This window comes from Hydra vulgaris, chromosome 02 (assembly GCF_038396675.1).
Source record: "Hydra vulgaris chromosome 02, alternate assembly HydraT2T_AEP".
Classification (NCBI taxonomy): domain Eukaryota; kingdom Metazoa; phylum Cnidaria; class Hydrozoa; order Anthoathecata; family Hydridae; genus Hydra; species Hydra vulgaris.
In genome coordinates this window covers 56,314,554-56,334,346 of record NC_088921.1, presented here as the reverse complement: position 1 = coordinate 56,334,346, position 19,793 = coordinate 56,314,554, and the positions used below count along the sequence as shown (strand labels likewise).

General features: G+C 27.8%; 1 protein-coding gene across 4 annotated transcripts in view; it reads left to right on the top strand.

Annotated features, from left to right (window-relative positions):
- Window positions 1-19,793, top strand: part of LOC101241586 (matrix metalloproteinase-19) — a 119,921-nt gene that overhangs the window by 56,721 nt on the left and 43,407 nt on the right. For all 4 annotated transcript variants that reach the window (XM_065791446.1, XM_065791447.1, XM_065791448.1 and 1 more), the window contains one exon: window positions 9,087-9,237. In XM_065791446.1, coding sequence (XP_065647518.1) covers window positions 9,087-9,237 — 151 coding nt within the window. The remainder of the gene's footprint in view (window positions 1-9,086; window positions 9,238-19,793) is intronic.

Here is a 19,793-nt window from a genome sequence, read left to right as displayed (position 1 = left end):
AAACAAACACACACACACACATTGCCTTTTATATATATAGAAGATTGTATCATCTGCTTCCTTTTCATATGTTCCTTTGTTTAATTTTAAATGTTGAATTACATTTATTGTTCGTCTTATTAATCTATCTGCTCTTATTAATGAAACATTTCTTTCTTGTAAAGCTGTAGAAATTATGGAGATTTCTTCTAAGATGTCGAGTATTAGACCTAAGTCTCTCAAAAAGTTTTCATTTTTCAAATATGACACTATTCCAATTTCTTGATTACAAATAAAGTGAATATACAAGGTCTGATAAGATTTCCAAACTGCTTTAGCGGTCCTAGCGCTACATGCTGCCCACCGAGGGCCAAATATTCTACCAATTTTGAGTACTTCAATTTCAAGTTCTTCAGATATATTATTTAATTCCCGTTGATATTTATTTGAAGTATGATAATAAACATAAAGTTTATCAAGAAAATATCTAAAATTATTTACTTCTTTTACTTCTTTTGTTACATCATCTAGCGATAACTGAATGCAATGAGCTAAACAATGGCAAATGCTAATATTTGGAAGTTTTTCTAATATTTTTGCTAATACTCCAGCCTTTTTTCCTAACATTACACTAGCACCGTCTGAGCAAAATCCGATAAGATTTTTGTATAAATATTTTGCATTAAAACCATGTTTTTCGAGTACTGATATTATAGTTTCACAAATTATTATTGATGTTGCTCCTTCTAATTTGACAAGATCAATAAAAACTGATACACTATTTTCGACATCTTGAATTTCAGATTTCAAATAAATTATTAAAACGGCTTTGTGGGAAATAGTTGAAGCTTCATCAATAATAATTGAAATTTTACAACCAGTATTTATCATTTTGTCAAAAATGGTTCTTCTTATTTCTGTAGAGATGAGTTTTGCGACAACTGGGACAATAAATCTTGAATGCAATTAAACTCCCAAATCTAAATTATTTTTTTTCTGTAAATCTATTAAATTTTTAAAATCACTGAATGGTTTATTATTTTTAATAACGAAATAGATAGTATTGAAAATGTTTATTGTGCTCTTTAAATGCTGTTCATTTGCGACATCGAAAGTTTTGAAAATAGTATTTTTTCAGCTAATTTTAATATTTCTCCTGCTTTTTTATGTGAAGATGATTGATTATGTTCTTTCAATTTTTCCTCATTGATGATTGTAAATTTTCTTTGTTTGATCTGTGAGCCTTTACTGAACATGATTTCCACTCTATTGAAATATGCAAATGTTTAGCACTTTCAAGTAATCATAATTATCCTTACCTTGTTCTGCTTGTTTAAAATTTAAAATGTTTTTGGATTGAAGTTCAGTGTCGTTATCACCTACTTTTTTTTGCTTAGTCAGCGTATGTTTTGAACCAATAGAATTAGTTTGTTTGTAGTTTAACGGGTTTTAGTGTTTGCGAATATTCTTTAAAATGTGGCCGGTTTGTTGCAACTAAGTATTATTTTGCGTGGTCAGTTATCTAATTCATATTAATAATTTAATTCAAATAGTTTATATAATTCATATAAAAAGTTACGAAAAGTGACAGTGAGTTATATTTAAATATTGAAATTAGTCTTTTGTACCACACACAAAATATAATTCACAATTTAATGTAAAATACATATCATATTATCAATTTATTTAACTGTATATCAACTGGTACGGAAAATTTCAACAACCAGTACGGTCATACCGGCTGAATATCACCACTGGAAATATCAAGTTCTTTTTTTCAGTAACTTTTTGTTACTTTTTTTAGTTTAAATTTTCAAAAATTTAAAGTTAAAAAGTTAACAAAAGTGTAAATCACAATATTTAAACAACCAGATTTCAATTACATATTTAAAATCAGGCCCATAGCAAGCTTTTGGTTTTTGATTGAGAGTTTATCTTTATGCAACAACATGGAGCAAACTCCAAACATTTATATATTCATGTTTATGTAAAGCTTTTCAAAAGTATTGCGAGTCTGTTAACTATAAACCCCTAAAATGTTTACCTCCCTTTCATGCCATTAGCGTGAGAGCGGCAAGCTTATAACATTTATATGTACATTTTTTTTACCATTTTAAACTAAATTTAAGTTCATTAACAAGTCTCTAATGTCATGCAATAATCTCTTAGTATTCAAAAATTATGACCATATAGATTTTGAGCAACCGCCCCAATTATTAAGGGGATTTAAAATATTATCTTTAATTAAGTTATAAGTTTGTCTGACAATCAAATTCCGTTCCTTATTCAAAAGTTTGGAGCAAAAGTTAATTTAACTATTTTTTCATGAATAAGTAATCAAATGACGTGGACTTAAAGTTTACAAAATTTTAAGTCCGCATTATGAAAAAACCTTACAAATTCCTCTTAATAATATCAGAGCTCCTAAATCTGCGGGAGATGGGGTTGTAGCCCCCATAATCCAGTACTGGTTTAATTTTTCATTAATAAAAACTTTTATGCAAAAAACCTGTAGAAAGAACTAACAATTATGCCAATTATGCCTTTCAAATAGTCTTCCCTTTCTGAGTCTCCCATGGGTATATGCGCCTTCTTACTGCCATGTTTCAGCTTTGTCTGAATTCTAGACTTTACTTTTTTGCATTACTGCTGTACAAGATCCTGCCAAAGTTATTGTAAAGTTTAAGTAAATCTACTTACTTACTTTATATAAATTACTTTTAATTTGCTTTACAAATTATACGAAATGTGAGCTTATATAATTTAAATTTAAATTTGTATAATTTATTTTTAATAAAGATTTGTTATTACTTTTAAAATAAAAAATTCCTACTTGAAAAATATTGTTTTATTTGTAAATTTAATTTACATTTAGTAGCAAATTACTTTTACGTAATTTACTTTCATATGCAAGTTTTTTATTTTTTTATTCTTTTTAATTAGTTACTTTTATAGGTAAATGGAACTTTTATATTATGTAATGTAATTTTCAAAAGTAATTAACTTTTAAATGTAAAAGTAAACAGCTTTTTCATGTGACTTACTTTTACATGTAAAAATAAATTACTTTTTGATGTAATCTTCTTTTACATAACTTACTTTTGAAAGTAAAAGAACTTACATAAAGTATAAAGTAAAAGTCGTTTTAAAAAAATTAATTACCTATATGGAAATGTAAATTTACATTAAACACTTAAAATTACTTATGTAATTTACTTTTTGATAAAAATTATCTCACTCTTGTAAGTAAAAAAAAGTAAGTGAAAGAGCCATCCCTATTCATCAATATAGATAGATGAATTAATTGCTACAGTCTTGGAAGTGCGAAACAATGGCTTGCACATACCATGGTCAGATATGGCTATCCACATTTATAATTTTTTTTGAATTTTCTCTTTTCCTATAAAATGAACACTTTCTGGGCATGATTCTTTGTTGTCTATGTAGTATCCAAAATTTCCAGGCATGTTGTCCCCTGCAAAACAAAAGTATATTTCATCACCAATGTCCAGAAGCAATTTTGTGTTATAGAGTTGGTTAACTAGTTTCCTGCTTCTATAGTGTATTTTGGAGTCTTTTCATGTTTTCTATATTTAATATTCTTTTTTTTTAATTGACAACCAATTGTCGATTGATTTACACTGAATTTAAAACCTATTTTTCTCTGACTGACCCCTTTTCTATTGTTGACAAGTCTCATTAATTTGGCTTTCTTTTCTCTAGTCCAGGATGTTTGACGATTAGGGTGCTTTCTATCAGAAAAAGATTGACCAGTTTCAAGTCTTTTTAGGTTATCATATATTGTACTTTAAGCAAATCTTTCCTTTTCAAAATGATTCATGATTTCTATTTTTTTTAATATGAGGATTATTTACAAAATACATTTTGATTCGCTGCATTTAATTTCATTTTAAATAGTTATGTTTCAAATAATAAAGTTTATATTTTATAGAACATTTATGCCTACACATAAAACCACAAAAACAAATTATGCTCAAATAATTAAATTCAGATTTGTCCAATAACTTCTGCATCACCTGTTACTATTTTTGTTGCATTTGATTTACACACAATTTGAGAAAATGCAATATTCAAGTACCACAAGTAGAAGAAGACAAAAATGTAGAGTGAATGGTTGCCATTAAATACACAAAAACCAAATAAATAATAATTGATTATAGAAATCTATTTTAAGCAAGTAATAATAATTTATGTCTAATGAAAATTAATGCAAAAATTAAATATTTTATGATCACAAATTTGTTTGTTGAGATGTTAAAGTTTGTTTATACAACAAAACAGGAAATGTTCAAAAATATGAAAAAGTACTAATACTATAAAAACAAAACTATATACAAACAAAAAACCAAGCAGAACTTTTTTTTTTTATTTTATTTACTCCTTAAAAGGCTGCAAGCAACCACTATTAAATTGGGAATTACTAGAAAGCAAAGAATAAATTTAAAGAGCTAGGAAACAGTTGACAAAAGACTAAGTTTTGATGGAGTTAAAATTCATGATCCATGCAAGCCCCAGTCTGTTACAGAAGATCAAATTCGTTGATTGGCTCTCTGAGTCAAGTCATTTGTAAATGAAGCCACTTTAAATGTAAGGTTGTCAGGAAGATCATTAATGTAGATAAGAAATAATACAGGGCCAAAGATAGAACCTTGAGGTACCCCAGCAGTTACTAGAATTAAAAAGAGTGTTTGCCTTCCAGGATGATTTTTATACTGCAGTTAGAAAGAAGTGATTTGATAATCTCAAATACTTTTCCAGATACACTATATGAGGTAAGCTTATGTAGAAGAATAATATATCATATGAGATACACCATATGAGGTATATTAGTTGATATGGCCATTATACAGCTCACAAATACCAAGGTCTTTGTGGGAAAATCAATGGAGCAACATGAGTTTTTGATGAAACAAAGTAATTTGACATTCCACCAATTTCATGACAATGAACTAAGTAACAAATTGTTCCAATAGCATTTTGAGAAGCGCCGACAATATGTGAAGGATTGAATAAATAATTTTAGGAGTGTTTTAAAAACATAAACAAAGTGGTATTTTGCACTGGTGTATGTTTTTTAGTTCGCTAAACCATGTGACTTTTGCTTTATTTTTTCTGGTAGCATTTCATCCCAATCTTCTCTGAAGTTCATAGTTCTTGAAATATTATTTTTACTCGAATAACAATAGGAGATAAAAATCCAAGTGGATCAAAGAGTTTTGAGATGTATTTTAACAGCAGTCTGGTAGAGTGTAATTAATTGTAAACATATCTTTGGCTGCTTCCCAATATATGCCCAATGTTTTAACCATAGGTAAGTTTTTTATTTTTATATCTTTTTTTGCTGCTCTTGATTCTAAAGGAATGTATTCCATTACTTTCTTTGAATTGGAAATCCACTTTCTTGCAGTCATTTCAGCTTTTCCACAGTTGTGTAAGTTGGCTATACAGTTCAACAGCTTTTTCTTCAGTTTCAACTGAATCCATACTGTCGTCCATATATGTGGACTTGTCAACAGTCTCTGCAGCAAATGGAAACTTATTTTTATATTTCTCTGCATGTTTTTGTATAACAAACTGTACTTGAAAAGGGCTGGAATTGATGCCAAATACAACTCTTGTAAACTCAAATAACTCCGGCTGTTTATTCTCTTTTAGATCCCGCCAAAGAAATCTGTGATATCTTCAATCTTTTGGATTCAGCTCAATTTGCAAGTACATTTCTACGATATCACCCAGCAAAGCAACTGCATTTCTTTGGAAATGTAACAGCGCAACACAGATATCTCATTGCAGTTTTGGTCCTTGATGGATAATGTCATTCAGCGAAACACCTTGGCATTTTGCAGCAGCGTCTAAAATGATTCTGACTTTTGTGGTCTCCTTTTCAAATTTTATGACACTGAAGTGTGGAAGAATCCATTGATTTTTGCTTTCATTTGTGATTACTTTTTTTGATATCACCTTTTTTTAAGTATTGTTACTTTGTAAATTTCCACCACCTCCGGTGTTCTTTTCCATACTTATTAATCAATTTCATTTTATAGTTGTTTGGTAATGGTTTTGGATCCTCTTTCCAAAGAATGCCAATTTGATATCGTCTATCCACATAAATTATCGAATTTTGTACTTGGTTTAGGGCCATTTTATCTTCAACAGTTCTAGCTTACTTATCTGATGATGGATGAACATTTTTGATTTCCCAAAATGTTTTTAGATTTCATTAATTTTTTTCAATTTCAGAAATGTTTGTGCTCAAGTTCTGGTGTAGCAAGTATAATAATTTTGTGTACGTCCAAGCGCCCCAATGCATGTCCATCCCAGTGGGTTGAGTCAGGCTATTGGATTACCATTGCGTCCTTTAACTTCTGTTTTTGACGAATGAAGTTCTGCATTTTCTAATCCAATAAGAATATCTTGGCCACTGTCCCAATCTGCAAAATGGTATAGTTCTTAGGTGACTCCAATATTTTTTAAGTTTATTCAAATCCACTACTTGCATGTTACTTGTAACTCTGTCAACTGTTAATGCATTTATCTTCTTTTTCAATTTGCCGTCAATGCTTTCCAACTGGATTCCGATAGGCATTGTTTGAAAGCTGTCTACTCTACCATTGAGTACATTAACCTTAATTTCTTTCATTACTCCTTGTAATTCAAACTGCGTGTTTATTATCACAAATCTTGCACATTTTTGTTACATCGTCTTTTCTCTAAAGTAAGTTCTTTGTTTCTCTTTGAAGCCTTTAAGTGGTTTTTCTTGATTATACCTTGGTTCTTCCAGACCACATAGGATTTCCTGGGCAACCGTATAAAATTCCGCTTCTTGAATAACCCATTATTGCAATGATTCCACTCCAGCACTTTTTTGCTTTTCAAATAACCATCGTAAAAATATACTTAGCATTGTTTTTAGTAACTTCTTTATAAGTTTAATATATAGTGAGCCATCTGCTAACTCATCAAATTTTCCCAACTCTTTTAAATTTATGACTGCTATGTCCAACATATCAGCAAAATTTTTAAGACCACTTGGGTTGTTAAGTTTTACTGGGCTGAAATTTTCTACTCTCTCCAAATACAAGGCTATTTGTTGTCATTTTCCACCATATTTCCTTTTGAGTCAATCTTTTGCAGCTTCGTATGCAGCTTTTGAATACCCTAAACTTTCAACAATTTTCAAAGCTTCTCCTGATAGATACTGGCGTAGTTGCAACAGTTTGTATTTAGGTGTAGCTGGAGCTCTATCAATACATGCTTCAAACAACGTTTTCCAATTTTTGTATTGTGTTTTATCTCCTAAAAGACAGGAATCGACACTCTAGATAAGTGCCTCCATAAGTCTTGTTTAATTTCTTTTTTCCTACTCAAGGTGTTATTCATAGATTAAAAGTCGTCACCTTTTTCATTGTACTTCGTTCTTTTTGTTGATTCTCCTCACCAACCAGTTCCAACAGGGCGTGTTTGATAGCTCTTCTTAACTTCAGAGATTTCAGCATGCCGTTTAACTTGTGCATCCAGTTGGTCATTTTTTAAATTATCCGATTTCATTAGCCAATTTTGCTCCATAAACTTTATATATTCCATCATCCATCAATCAATTATCCATTAATCCACAACGCATTAATCCCATTTCCATATTTTCCACACCATGTTGCCCATAACAACCATCACCTTGTTCAATGCCATTTTTTAATTTCATTTTTTGACAGACCAGTTCAAGTTTTTTGTTTATGTTCACTGCCATCTCCTATCGTGACAATGCTTAATGCATCATCTTTTTGCAAGTAAAGATATTCATGAGTCATTTTGTCTGCTTCCATGTAGACTCTATTGCTTCAATTTCTTTTGTGACTTTTGTCACCATTTCAAATTCATTCTTCTTCCAATACTCATTTGAAAGTTCATCCATTGCTTTCGTTGCAGCCAATTGTGCTTCGTCAATCTTTTCCCAACATTCGCAAACCTCATTTGGCCTTTTAAGGTCGGAATTAAGTAATTCTATCAGCGTTCTTCTCGTTCTTGTAAGTGTTGCTTTTGTCTTTGTTTTAGCTCATTTAAGTTGATCCATCCGATTATAATGTATGTCATCCAATTCACTTTCACTATTGTTTATCATCATATTCAATTACTTGAAACTACCCTGTGCTACCAAATGTTTGTTAGAAAGTGAGGGCATATTAAAACTCAATAATAATGCTTGAATTTTTTAGCATTATATATTTTGATTTAACGCTAATTGATATTATACTAAACACTACTTTATTATAAACTTTACATGATCATATATACCATATAATATTTCCCCAGAGAGATATTATAGGTTTTTTTAAACTTTTTTAATTATCTATTTACAAAACTGGCTAATTGCCTCATTAGCTTAGGTAATCTCTAAGGTCTATATATGATGCTTACAGACATTTATATTAAAATATTATTTACATTTTAGTATTATTTACATTAATAGTCTCGTGAACAATTTGGGGTTGAGGCATTAAGTGCATTCTCACCTACAACCGCATTTTCAGAAATAGTTATAGTTTTACACATTTTGTTTAATAATTTTGTGTTATAAAATAATTTTGAATAAAAAAAGTAGGTAAAAGTTGATAAACTAAAAAATTGTATTTTTTCTTTAAAAATATTAAATTTTGAAAATATCAGTATCCTGTGCACAAAGTCTAAACTTCTGATTAAATGATCAGGAAAAAACACTTAAAACTTGGAAGCAAGAAATGTTTTAAATTGTGTAACATTTGTAATTAATTTGTTTTATAATAAGAAACACCAATCTTATCTATAAATAAAGCTGAAATTTGCACCATTTGAAAGCACCATTGATTATAGCAAAATTGACAGTTAAACAAATGTTAAATATGCACAGGACACAGATTTTATAAGAGATAGTTTTAAGGATTTTATCGAAAGACTGAAAGCAAAACAAACATCAAAGAAAGGGGAAAAAAATAAATTTATTACCTATATATATATATATATATCAAAAGTTTTTTTTTGTTTTTTTTTTTGTTTTCCTCTGCTTTAATTTTTTTTTTTTTTTTCAAATAATGAAATTAAAACTTTAACAATAGTGATCTTGGCTTAGAAGTAACTGGGGAAATTAATCCAGAAACAAGAAGATATATTTTAAATCCAAGATGTGGAGTGTCTGATAAATTTATTGGAATGAATTCAATGAGGAAACATAATTATCTTATTCAAAACTCTGCATGGAATAATTCAGTAAGAAAGAAGTTTAGTTTAAAGTACTATAATAAAATTTATTTCAAAGTTTTTTATATAAAAGAATTTTTACAAGCAAAGTTTTAATTTTCTTTTGTTTACTTTTTATTATTTTTTTTTTTTTTTACTTTAAAGTTTCTCTCTGTAACAAATAAAAAATAGTTGTTTACATATTTGATGAAAAAAGTTCAATTTTACAAGATTTAGAGATGGATAAAGAAGTGATATTAAAGTTGTCATCCTTTATTAAAATAAATATTTTCTTTAACTTTTTTCATTCATTCTATAAAATTTATGTGTGAACTTAATTTAAAGTACCCAGAAGGTTTCTCATTAACATTCTTTTAAACCCATGGTCATGATAGTAAACAGCTAGTAGTATTAAATTAAAGAAACTTTATTAATAAAAGATTGTGTATTAGTACTGCATTATTTTTATTATTATTTTTTTTTTTATAATTTGTGATGCACAATTGTACTAATCTTATGTATAGAGCAGAACCAAACTCTTTGAGAACTTCTTTGAGAGTAATAAAAACCAATGGGCACCCTGATCCACACCAATTTTTTTTTATATTGCTGTTGTGGCGTTATACATGGATCATGATAATGGCAAATTTGGTCGAGTCTTTTTATTCCTTGATATGACCCACGCTCAAGTGTGTTGTTGCCTCCTTTCTAATCTTTACCATCCAACTTTTCTTCCTATTATTTTGAATTTCGTTCTCATGTGTAATTTCATTGTAAAGATCTAACATTCACTAAACACCTTTATTCTCTATATACTATAGGTTATCAGCTTTGCTGATCTGCAAACTTTAAAAACTGCAGCTAAAGTTTTTTTATTTCATTTAAATTCTTCAGTTTTTTGAACAACATATAATATCAGGAAATATGCTAAATATCAAGAGCTATATAAAACATGAAATATTTTAAAATTTTAGGATGTGTTGAAACTACTCTTTTGATACAGTTATCTGCCTTGCTGCTATTGACAATGCTATATTTTACTGCAATTTTTCAAAACATGCATTTGAATTCCACTAATTCATGCACTTTTTGTCAATTTAAGTACAAACAAAATATTTTAAATTTTAACCCTTTTGAATTTCTCTCCAAATTAGGCAAACAAAGAATTTTTAATAAGAAAAACAACAACAAAATGAGTTTTTAACATTAAAAAAAAAATATATATATTAAAGTCAGATTAGGATTAGATTTTATATATATATATATATATATATATATATATATATATATATATATATATATATATATATACACACACACATGTATATCATATTTATATAAATATATCATATATATATATATATATAACATATATATCATATATACATATATATATATATATATATATATATATATATATATATATATATATATATATATATATATATATATATATATATATACACACACACACATGTGTATCATATTTATATAAATATATCATATATATATATATAACATATATATCATATATACATATATATATATATATATATATATATATATAATATATATATATATATATACATATCTACATATATATATCTACATATATATATATATATATATATATATATATATATATATATATATATATATATATATATATATATATATATATATATATATATATATATAAACCAGAGGGTACACCACTATATATATATAGCGGTGTACCCTTTGGATTTTTTCCTGTCACTGACAGAAACAGTTTTTATTTCTCATTTGGGTTGTCCACTATGATAACCATTAGTCCCGTGTAAATATTTGTATTTTTTTTTTTCATGTTAAAATTTTTTTGTTAGAAAAAACATGTTAATGTCTGACTATTAAAAAATGTCTAATAGAAAACGATTTATTTAAAAGTAAATTAATTAATTTATTAATTAAATTAAAGATGTGTTGTTTTTGTCAATCCTAACAAAGGTTTTATTATGTGAAGCAAAAATGTTTAAAGCCTAAACTTCAAAAAAACTTTTTATATATAGAAAATATTCTTTTATTCTCTCTTAATCTTCAATCAAATTTAATTTAGTTGAATGTTTGAAACATTTTGCTTTCTATGTTTTGAACATTTTTCATTATACCAAGACTTTTTTTTAGAAAAAAAGAATTTCCACTTCATCATTAATGTGCATCTTAATAATGTTTTTTATTTTGTTAATTTTGTTTGACAAAGTTTAAAAAAAATTATTTCATAAAGGAAAAACAAAAGAGAGTCAGTGTTATTAATGATTTAACTGTCCATTCATGTGATTCAAGATGCAATTATAAGGTTAAAAAAATGATACAATAGCATTTGGAAATAAAAGAAAATGTAATTTTAAACTTATTTTAAATTGAGAAGAAGCGTGCTTCAAAATGCAACAGCAATGTTTAATAAAAATAAAATAGTACACGCGAACTTTGAAATATTGAATTGCGTGTTGGCTTCTTTTTCTTAAGTTTGGTAAAATTAGTAAAATGCACCATAGTGTACTCATTGTTAAATGAAATGTATACTTCTTTAAATGCTTTTTAAAGTTTTCTTTTAAATAATTGCAAGGAATAAAATTTTTATAAATCAAAATAATGCTTTAAAAGAAAACCAGATTTAAACCAGGTTTTCGAAAATAAACCAGGAAAAAAAATTCAAGCAAAACCTAAAAAAAAAACCAGATTTGAGAAATCTGGCTTGAAAAAAAACAGATGGCAACCCTGCTAACAGGCATTTTTTTTTTTTTAAATATGTATATATATAATTTTTTTTTATACAAATATAAAAACTTTTATTTGATTATATATATAAACTAATAAACGTTGAAAAGGTTCCATTTTCAAAGCAACCTTTTCCTCGCCTAATGGGTGCAAAAAATCAAGAAATTGAAAACCAATACAGAAAAGTCAGTATTGTTGAATGGACTGAGTCTGGTATTTTTAAAGAAAAAGAAATTCCTAAAAATACTGCTGAATTCTGAATAGCTTTAAGGGACTTAAAGCTATCCAGAATTCATTATTTTTAATTCAGAGTTTTGTGGAACTTTTTGGACATCATGACATTTCACAACATTTCTGAATACTGCCTTGCTTGTCAATGTGTTCCTGTTTCTAACTGTTTTGTTGAGAGAGTCTTTTCGCAGGTCAACTATGTGAAAAGCAAACAGAGAAACAGAATGTCAAACCAAGTGTTGCATGCAGTCATTTACATAAAATATTATTTAATGAGCCAAAAGATTTGTTGTAAAGACTTTAACATTCCCGAATCAAAGGTTTTATTTATTTTTGGCTTACTGCTGAAAAAAAACCCTGGCAACTCTGGTGTGTGTGTAGATGTGTGTGTGTGGTTGTGTGTGCAGTCGTGTATGTATATGTGTGTATATGTGTGTGTGTGTGTGTGTGTGTGTGTGTGTGTGTGTGTGTGTGTGTGTGTGTGTGTGTGTGTGTGTGTAACTAGTTAATAAGTGATTATAATCAATTAAAGTCTGCCACTGTATTTGCTTGCTTACTTTTTAATCACTGAGCATTCAAATGTATGTTATTCGAACATAAATGTCACACATTATTTAAAGTTGATTGTTATTTTTTGTTGTCATTCAATTGAATACAACCACTGACAATTGTAAAAAGTCAGCGCTAAATAGTTAGTTAATAATTGAGCAGTAGAATGAGAAATAGTGGTAATTCCTCAAGAATAGTCTGAGTTTGCTCAGACTATTCTAGAGGAATTTTTTCCCAAATCCTCTGAGTTTGCTGATTAAATATGGCTACTTGTAATGTTACTCGAATTTATATTCTTTTTGTTTCATTAGTATTTTTTGTGAATAAAGCTGCATACATTAAGATTGAAAATACAACTTAAAAAAAAAGTGTTAAGAATTAAAAATCAAGAGTACAAGTGTATACTCTTATATCTTATTGACAAGGGAGTATGTTATACGCACTTTTATCCAATATTGTATGTGTAAATATATATATATATATATATATATATATATATATATATATATATATATATATATATATATATATATATATATATATATATTGAAAAAAAAGTCTATATCCTCAAATGTTTGTGGTTTGGTCTGTAGAAAAAGAAAGTACCCATATGATATGGTTCACCTAGTTGACCATTGCAAGATGCATGTGAAAATTTGGATATAACAATTTTTTATGTGTTTTTATTACTTTCGCTTTTGTAATAAATGTTATAAAAATAGCCTTGTTTTTAAAATCATACCGAAAGATTTATTTAATAAGCTTATGAATGTCTATAAAGTTCTGTAATAGATTTACTTGTTAAATTTTTTTAATTCAAAAGTGCTCAAGTGTTCACAATATCAATTTTTATTTGCTTTTAACATGAAAAATAAAGCAAGGTGCAAAAGAGCAAAATACAAATGTTCTATTAACCCTAGAAAAGAACTGTTTATCTTAATTGTTCTATAAAAAAATTGTCAACAAACCAACTGCTTTCTGTAGGAAATGTGGGGAGATATTACCTATTAAACTCTGAATCTACAGATTCAGGCCGTCAAAGTTTAACAAAATTTTTTTGTGTCCACAAAAATGTTTTGGATTCAAATCTGTGTGTTTTGAAGGAGTTTGTGTTAATCATTTTGGGATCAATTGTGTTGTTGCCAAAGTTATTTCTGTATGGATCAAAGCAGGCTTCAGAGGTTATATTCAGAAGGGAGCTTAAGTAAGGTAATCAGTTAGCTTTAAAATAATGAATATTTATTCAGTTTGTACTTGTTTTTTGTTAACTTTATTATAATTGTTATCGATAAAATAGTTTGTTCGTATAATTTACTTAGAGACAAATTAAAGAAGTTCATTAAAAAATACACTAAAATGCTAAAAAGGAAACCACTTGAGTTTAGAGATAATACAAAACATTCTAGTAGAAGAATTTAAGTTGGAATTAAATAATCTTTTTGATATTTTAAAAATAGATTTTGAGCAGAAAATAAGAGCAACTAATAACGTAGTTGTTAAAAATGATCTAGAATTCTTTAAAGGCCAAATGAAGGAAAAGAAAATGTTAATTGAGGAAAAAAATGATGCAGCTTACAGAGTTTTTTTTTTTTTTTTAACTCACCTCCTCAAGGCCAAGAAGGCCACTACAGAAAAGGAGATCATTAATTGAGGTTAAAACCCTCTATTGACTCTATAACTCCGAAACATGAACCTTGACGAACAAGGCTGTTGCGTGGATAAACAAGTTAGAACTGAAAAAAAGAAACTCAGATTACTAACTATAGAAAAACAAAAACAAAAAGAGATTCATAGAGGTCAAGGAAGCCAGGATAGTAGTATATCAATATATAGTCAAAATTTAGATGGATTTGAAAAATTTTAATAAATTATATTTATTAAACACTTTTAGATTAAAGAAAATAGCTAAAATAATCATAGAGCTTACTCCTGATAAGCTTATTGAAGCAGCATCAACTGTGGCAGCAAGGTATAATATTGGAATACAACCTCAGACTGCAATCATGTCTACCATTCTTTCCAAATCTAATGTTAATATTAAAAAAAAATATATTTCTAGGTCTTCTGTTCACAGAAAACACTTTCAGGCAATTCAGTTAGACTCAGTAAAAGAGGTAAAAGGCTAGTTCTACATTTTGACATTAAACTAATTAAAGAAATTTCAGAAGATCTTAAAATATTTTTTATGACAGATTGGCTGTTAGCCTTAGTTTTCTGGATCCTCTAGATTGCAATGATATATTGCTTGGGATTGTCCAACTAAAAAATGGTTCTAAGTATGCCAGGCAATAGAGCTAGTAATATTATTAGAGTATTATGAGTGTGTTAATCAACTTTTTTTTGCTGCCGCAATACAATTAGTAGTAACACAAGGAAATATGCAGGAACATTTCAGTTGCTGAGCGTAAATAATCTCCTTTTATGTGATGCCTGCATAATCTCCTTTTATGTGATGCCTGCATAGCTGCATAACAAATAATCTCCTTTTATGTGATGCCTCCATAACGGTTGTTATGCAGGCATCACATATATGAGGTGCATATGTCTCACTTAATGGAAGTACTCCCAGGAAAGACAAAAAATCCCCATAGAGCATTGTATTTGAAGTTAAAAAATTAGTGGACTGAAGTTTGTACAGAAGTGAACACTTTAAATGATATTGTAAAAATGAGTTGGGATAACCTAGAGGTTTATTCAGTGTTTTACACTCATGCAAAAGTTCTTTATGCTCTAAGGTTCTGCTCAAAAATACTTTTGTAAGAGGTGATTTTGAGAAACCTTTGCCAGTTTGTTGTTTTTTATCTTGTTGAAAATGTAACTAATTTTAAATTCTACCAACTTGATGCTTGTTATGAGAAATATTTTATGTTAGACAGACATTACCTCCTTACACTGGAAAAGACAAAAATTATGTTGTTAAAATAATGATAAAAAAAGAAAAAAATGAGGCACGGAAAGGAAGTTTTTTTACCGCCATTTTTTATGCACCATGGTTTTTAAAAAGGTCTCAGTCTTCAAAAGCACCCCAGAATGGCCTTGATTTCAGGGCAAGTTTTAATATACATGAGCAATATGATGACCAGTTAGGACAGTCTTTAACAAAGAGTATAAAACAACATTTTTGGTACCAAGATTGTTGCGTTAGCGATTGGAGGTCATGATGTTGAAGACGATAATAAAAAAAAAGAATAATAACCTACTTAAGTTTCCTACTCCTACATTCCAGATTGAGTATCCTCAAAATATTCCGGGTTTTGATTCCGAAACAACACTATCTCTTCTGGTCAGTCCAGAGTCTTGGTATCTTTAGGGAATTATTGAAGTTTCAGTGAAGTTGAACAATAGTTTTGCGGTGGAGTAAAATCTTGGGAGAATACTGAAAGTTTTTGTAAGTTCTGTTTATTTGTAAATATCTATCTACTACTAACGAAAGAAACATCAAGCTAATGCAAAACTACATGAAGTCATCTAGAAAGGAAGATTAGAGGCAAAATATAATGCATGTTGCAAAAGATCATAAAAAAAAGTTCCAAGCCAAAATGCCAAAAGTTCAACTTACAAAAGCCTATATTTTTATAACTATTTTCCAATGTGCTTAATTTGATAAAAAGGTTTTTAACATTGTGATTCATTTTCTCTCTGTAGCGGTTGTGTTATTTATTCAAATAATATTGACTCAGTAATATGAGCGTAAAACTGTGAAAAAAACTACCATGCAATATAAAAATACATCTTTCTGAATTTCTAATTACGCAAAGTTACTAACTTTAGATTAATATTTTTCATATCTATCTTTATAGACCAACTCATATAATTTGAAGAGTATAGACTTTTGGTTTTCATCATTTTTGGGACACCCTATTATATATATATATATATATATATATATATATATATATATATATATATATATATATATATATATATATATATATATATATATATATATATATATATATATATATATATATATATATATATATATATATATATATATATATACAATGTATACAATGTATATATGTATTTACAATGTTAATGTATTCTACAAATGTATTTACAATGTATTTACAAATGTATTTACAATGTATTTACAAATGTATTTACAATGTATTTACAAATGTATTTACAATGTATTTACAAATGTATTTACAATGTATTTACAATGTTAATGTATTCTACAAATAGAGTGCTCAATGTTCTTAAAGTACAGAGCAATAATAAAGTAGCAGGTAGCTTCCTGATAAACCTACTGATGGTAAAACATGCTGTTAAAGACAACTAAAAATTAGATAAGTGTTTTTAATAATTTATATATTTATATATATATATATATATATATATATATATATATATATATATATATATATATATATATATATATATATATATATATACATATATATATATATATATTATATATATATATATATATATATATATATATATATATATATATATATATATATATATATATATATATAATAATAAATCAAATTAGTAGAAAATCACTTATTAAACAATCAAATATTTTTTTATACTGTGTTTCATCAATAATAGAAGTTCCAAAAAAATGCGGTTTCGGTTCGAATTAAAAAAAAACTATGGCTAACCATGGTTTTTAGTTTTTCTTGTTAGATAAAAAAACTTATGTAAGTTTATCTTGCATTGTTTATTAAAAAAGTTATTTAAACATAGTGTTCTAACATGTTTATATTTCAAAAAAAAACTTTTAATGACTTATTTTTATTGTAAAAAAATTTAAGAAAACTAAAGATTTTAACTATTCATCAGATAATCATGATCTGATTTTGGTGCAGAAACTAGTACAGCTTGAAAATATGCGTTTGACATCTGTTGATGTGGGCTTTATAAAGAGAATCACATTGTAAATTTTTTCAAGATTTTTTGTTCTTTTGTCTGTATTTCGGTACAATAAAAACTCTTACTAAAGCCATTTGAACTAATCAGTAGATTTGGGCAAGTGTGTGACGCTATCTGAATAAAGCATTTAATTCAGTAAATGTTTAGAATAAACATTTCTTAGTATTTAACAATAGCACATTCATTAAGAAAAGTGAATTTCAAGGACAGCGAACATCCAAATGCAGTTCGATTTCTTTACCATATTCCTCAGTAACTTTCCTCTGAAAAATTTGATTATGAATTGATGATTGTTTAATGATTCAAAACTAAAATTATCATTGTAAATTCCATGTTCATCCTCTTCTGAATCACTGTCTGTTTCCTTGGGAATCGGTATGTTTGTGTCTTTATTGTGTCTTATTTATAATGTTTCGCATACTCCAAGATAAGTTGCATGATTAAAGCAAAACTGATCACCAATGTCCGTTAATTGGATGAGCTTCTTGTTGATTGCTGCACCATCTTTGGTAGAACCTTCTATATCTCTTTCCATACTGACACGTAATTGAATTCAAATGAACTTTAATATTTTGTATTAAACTTTCAGCTGGACAGGAGCCATAAATCCTAATAAGGCCAGTTTTATAGGTTTTCTTACATTCGCTTTCATGAAGGTTGACACTTATGTACCTTCTGTGCCTAAAAGATGTATATTCATCATGCGTTAAGCTGAATTTATTTCTTATTTGAATTTTTTTGATAGTTTCTTGTTTCACTTCCTTTTTATGTAAAATCTTGATGAATTAAATTCATCACAGTTGTTGGACTTTTAGGAAGATGATTTCCTCCTTGTTGAATTGATGAGCAAATAAATTTTTTCTTAGTTATTGTATTAATTGAAACACCATCTGTAACAAGATCAGCTACAATTTCTCTAAGGTTCGTTTTTTGTAAATAACTGTCCATGTTTTTAATTTTTTTTTTCTGTAGGTGGGTTTGAGCTGCTCCTTGATTCTCAAAGAACTATTGATAAAAATTCCATGACGCAAATTATGATTCTGCAAAGTAGTTGTGGATCCACTGGAGCATGTTACAACAGAACTGCATCTATTACAGATGCCTTCATCATCTCTTGAATTTGGAATTTTATGCCAGGCAACAAATTTCCAAACTGATGACTTGATTTATCTGGAAAGATAAATATATTTTCAAAAAATTAAATAATTGATAGAAACATTACTGTGAATTATTTTTATTACATACCTAAACATTAATATTTTGTTGAGCCAAAATATACAGCAAAAATATCCATATGCTTTTTTAAGGAATAAAAATTTTCAATATAAAGAATAGTCCATTCTATTTGAGTATTCAAATACTTAATATTCGAATATATTTGCGTGTTTTATTCAATATTTGAACTTTTTTTTTTGGAATACTTGAATAAGTTTGAAAATGAAAAGACATGTTAAGCTTTCCATTAAAATACAATCTAAATAATAAAATAAAAATTTAATTGCATACAAATTTTATTTTTCATACCTTTTTAAAATAAATAAACATTCAAAAGACACAAAAAAAACCGCCAAAACCTTTTTTTGAAAACTGACTATTTTCATTTATATTGGTTTTGACAAAAAGCCACGGTTTTTGGTTATTGGTTAGAACTGATTAGAAACTCTAATCTATAAAGACTCATCAGAAAGTCTTTATAGATGAAACACAGTATAAAGTGAAATAATTTGATTTTCTACTATGTTATTATTCTCTGTTCTAAATGTAAGGCAACTTTGCCTCTTCAAAATTTTTAAAATATTGTTAATAGAGTTGGTTAGGCTAAATGGATGTTTTGTTTATGACTTGTTAATGATTTTTTTATATATGTAGCATGCAGTAATTTATGTCTTCGTCACCAAAATCATCTGTTAGACCCAAATCAGTTGCCTCCTTGTCACCTTTAAAAGCAAGATAATAGGGATGATGGACAGGTGGTATGAATTGTATTAGCTCGAAAAGATCACTTGTTTTTCTCTTGTGAGTTTTCTACCATTGGGGTACAAGGGCTCAAGTTCAACATTGATAGTGGTAGATGGCCGTCCACGATTTCACTTTGTACGTCCAGCAACATGAATGTGTCACTTTCTAAATGTGCTTGCTTCATTTGAAATGAGCATGGTGATCCT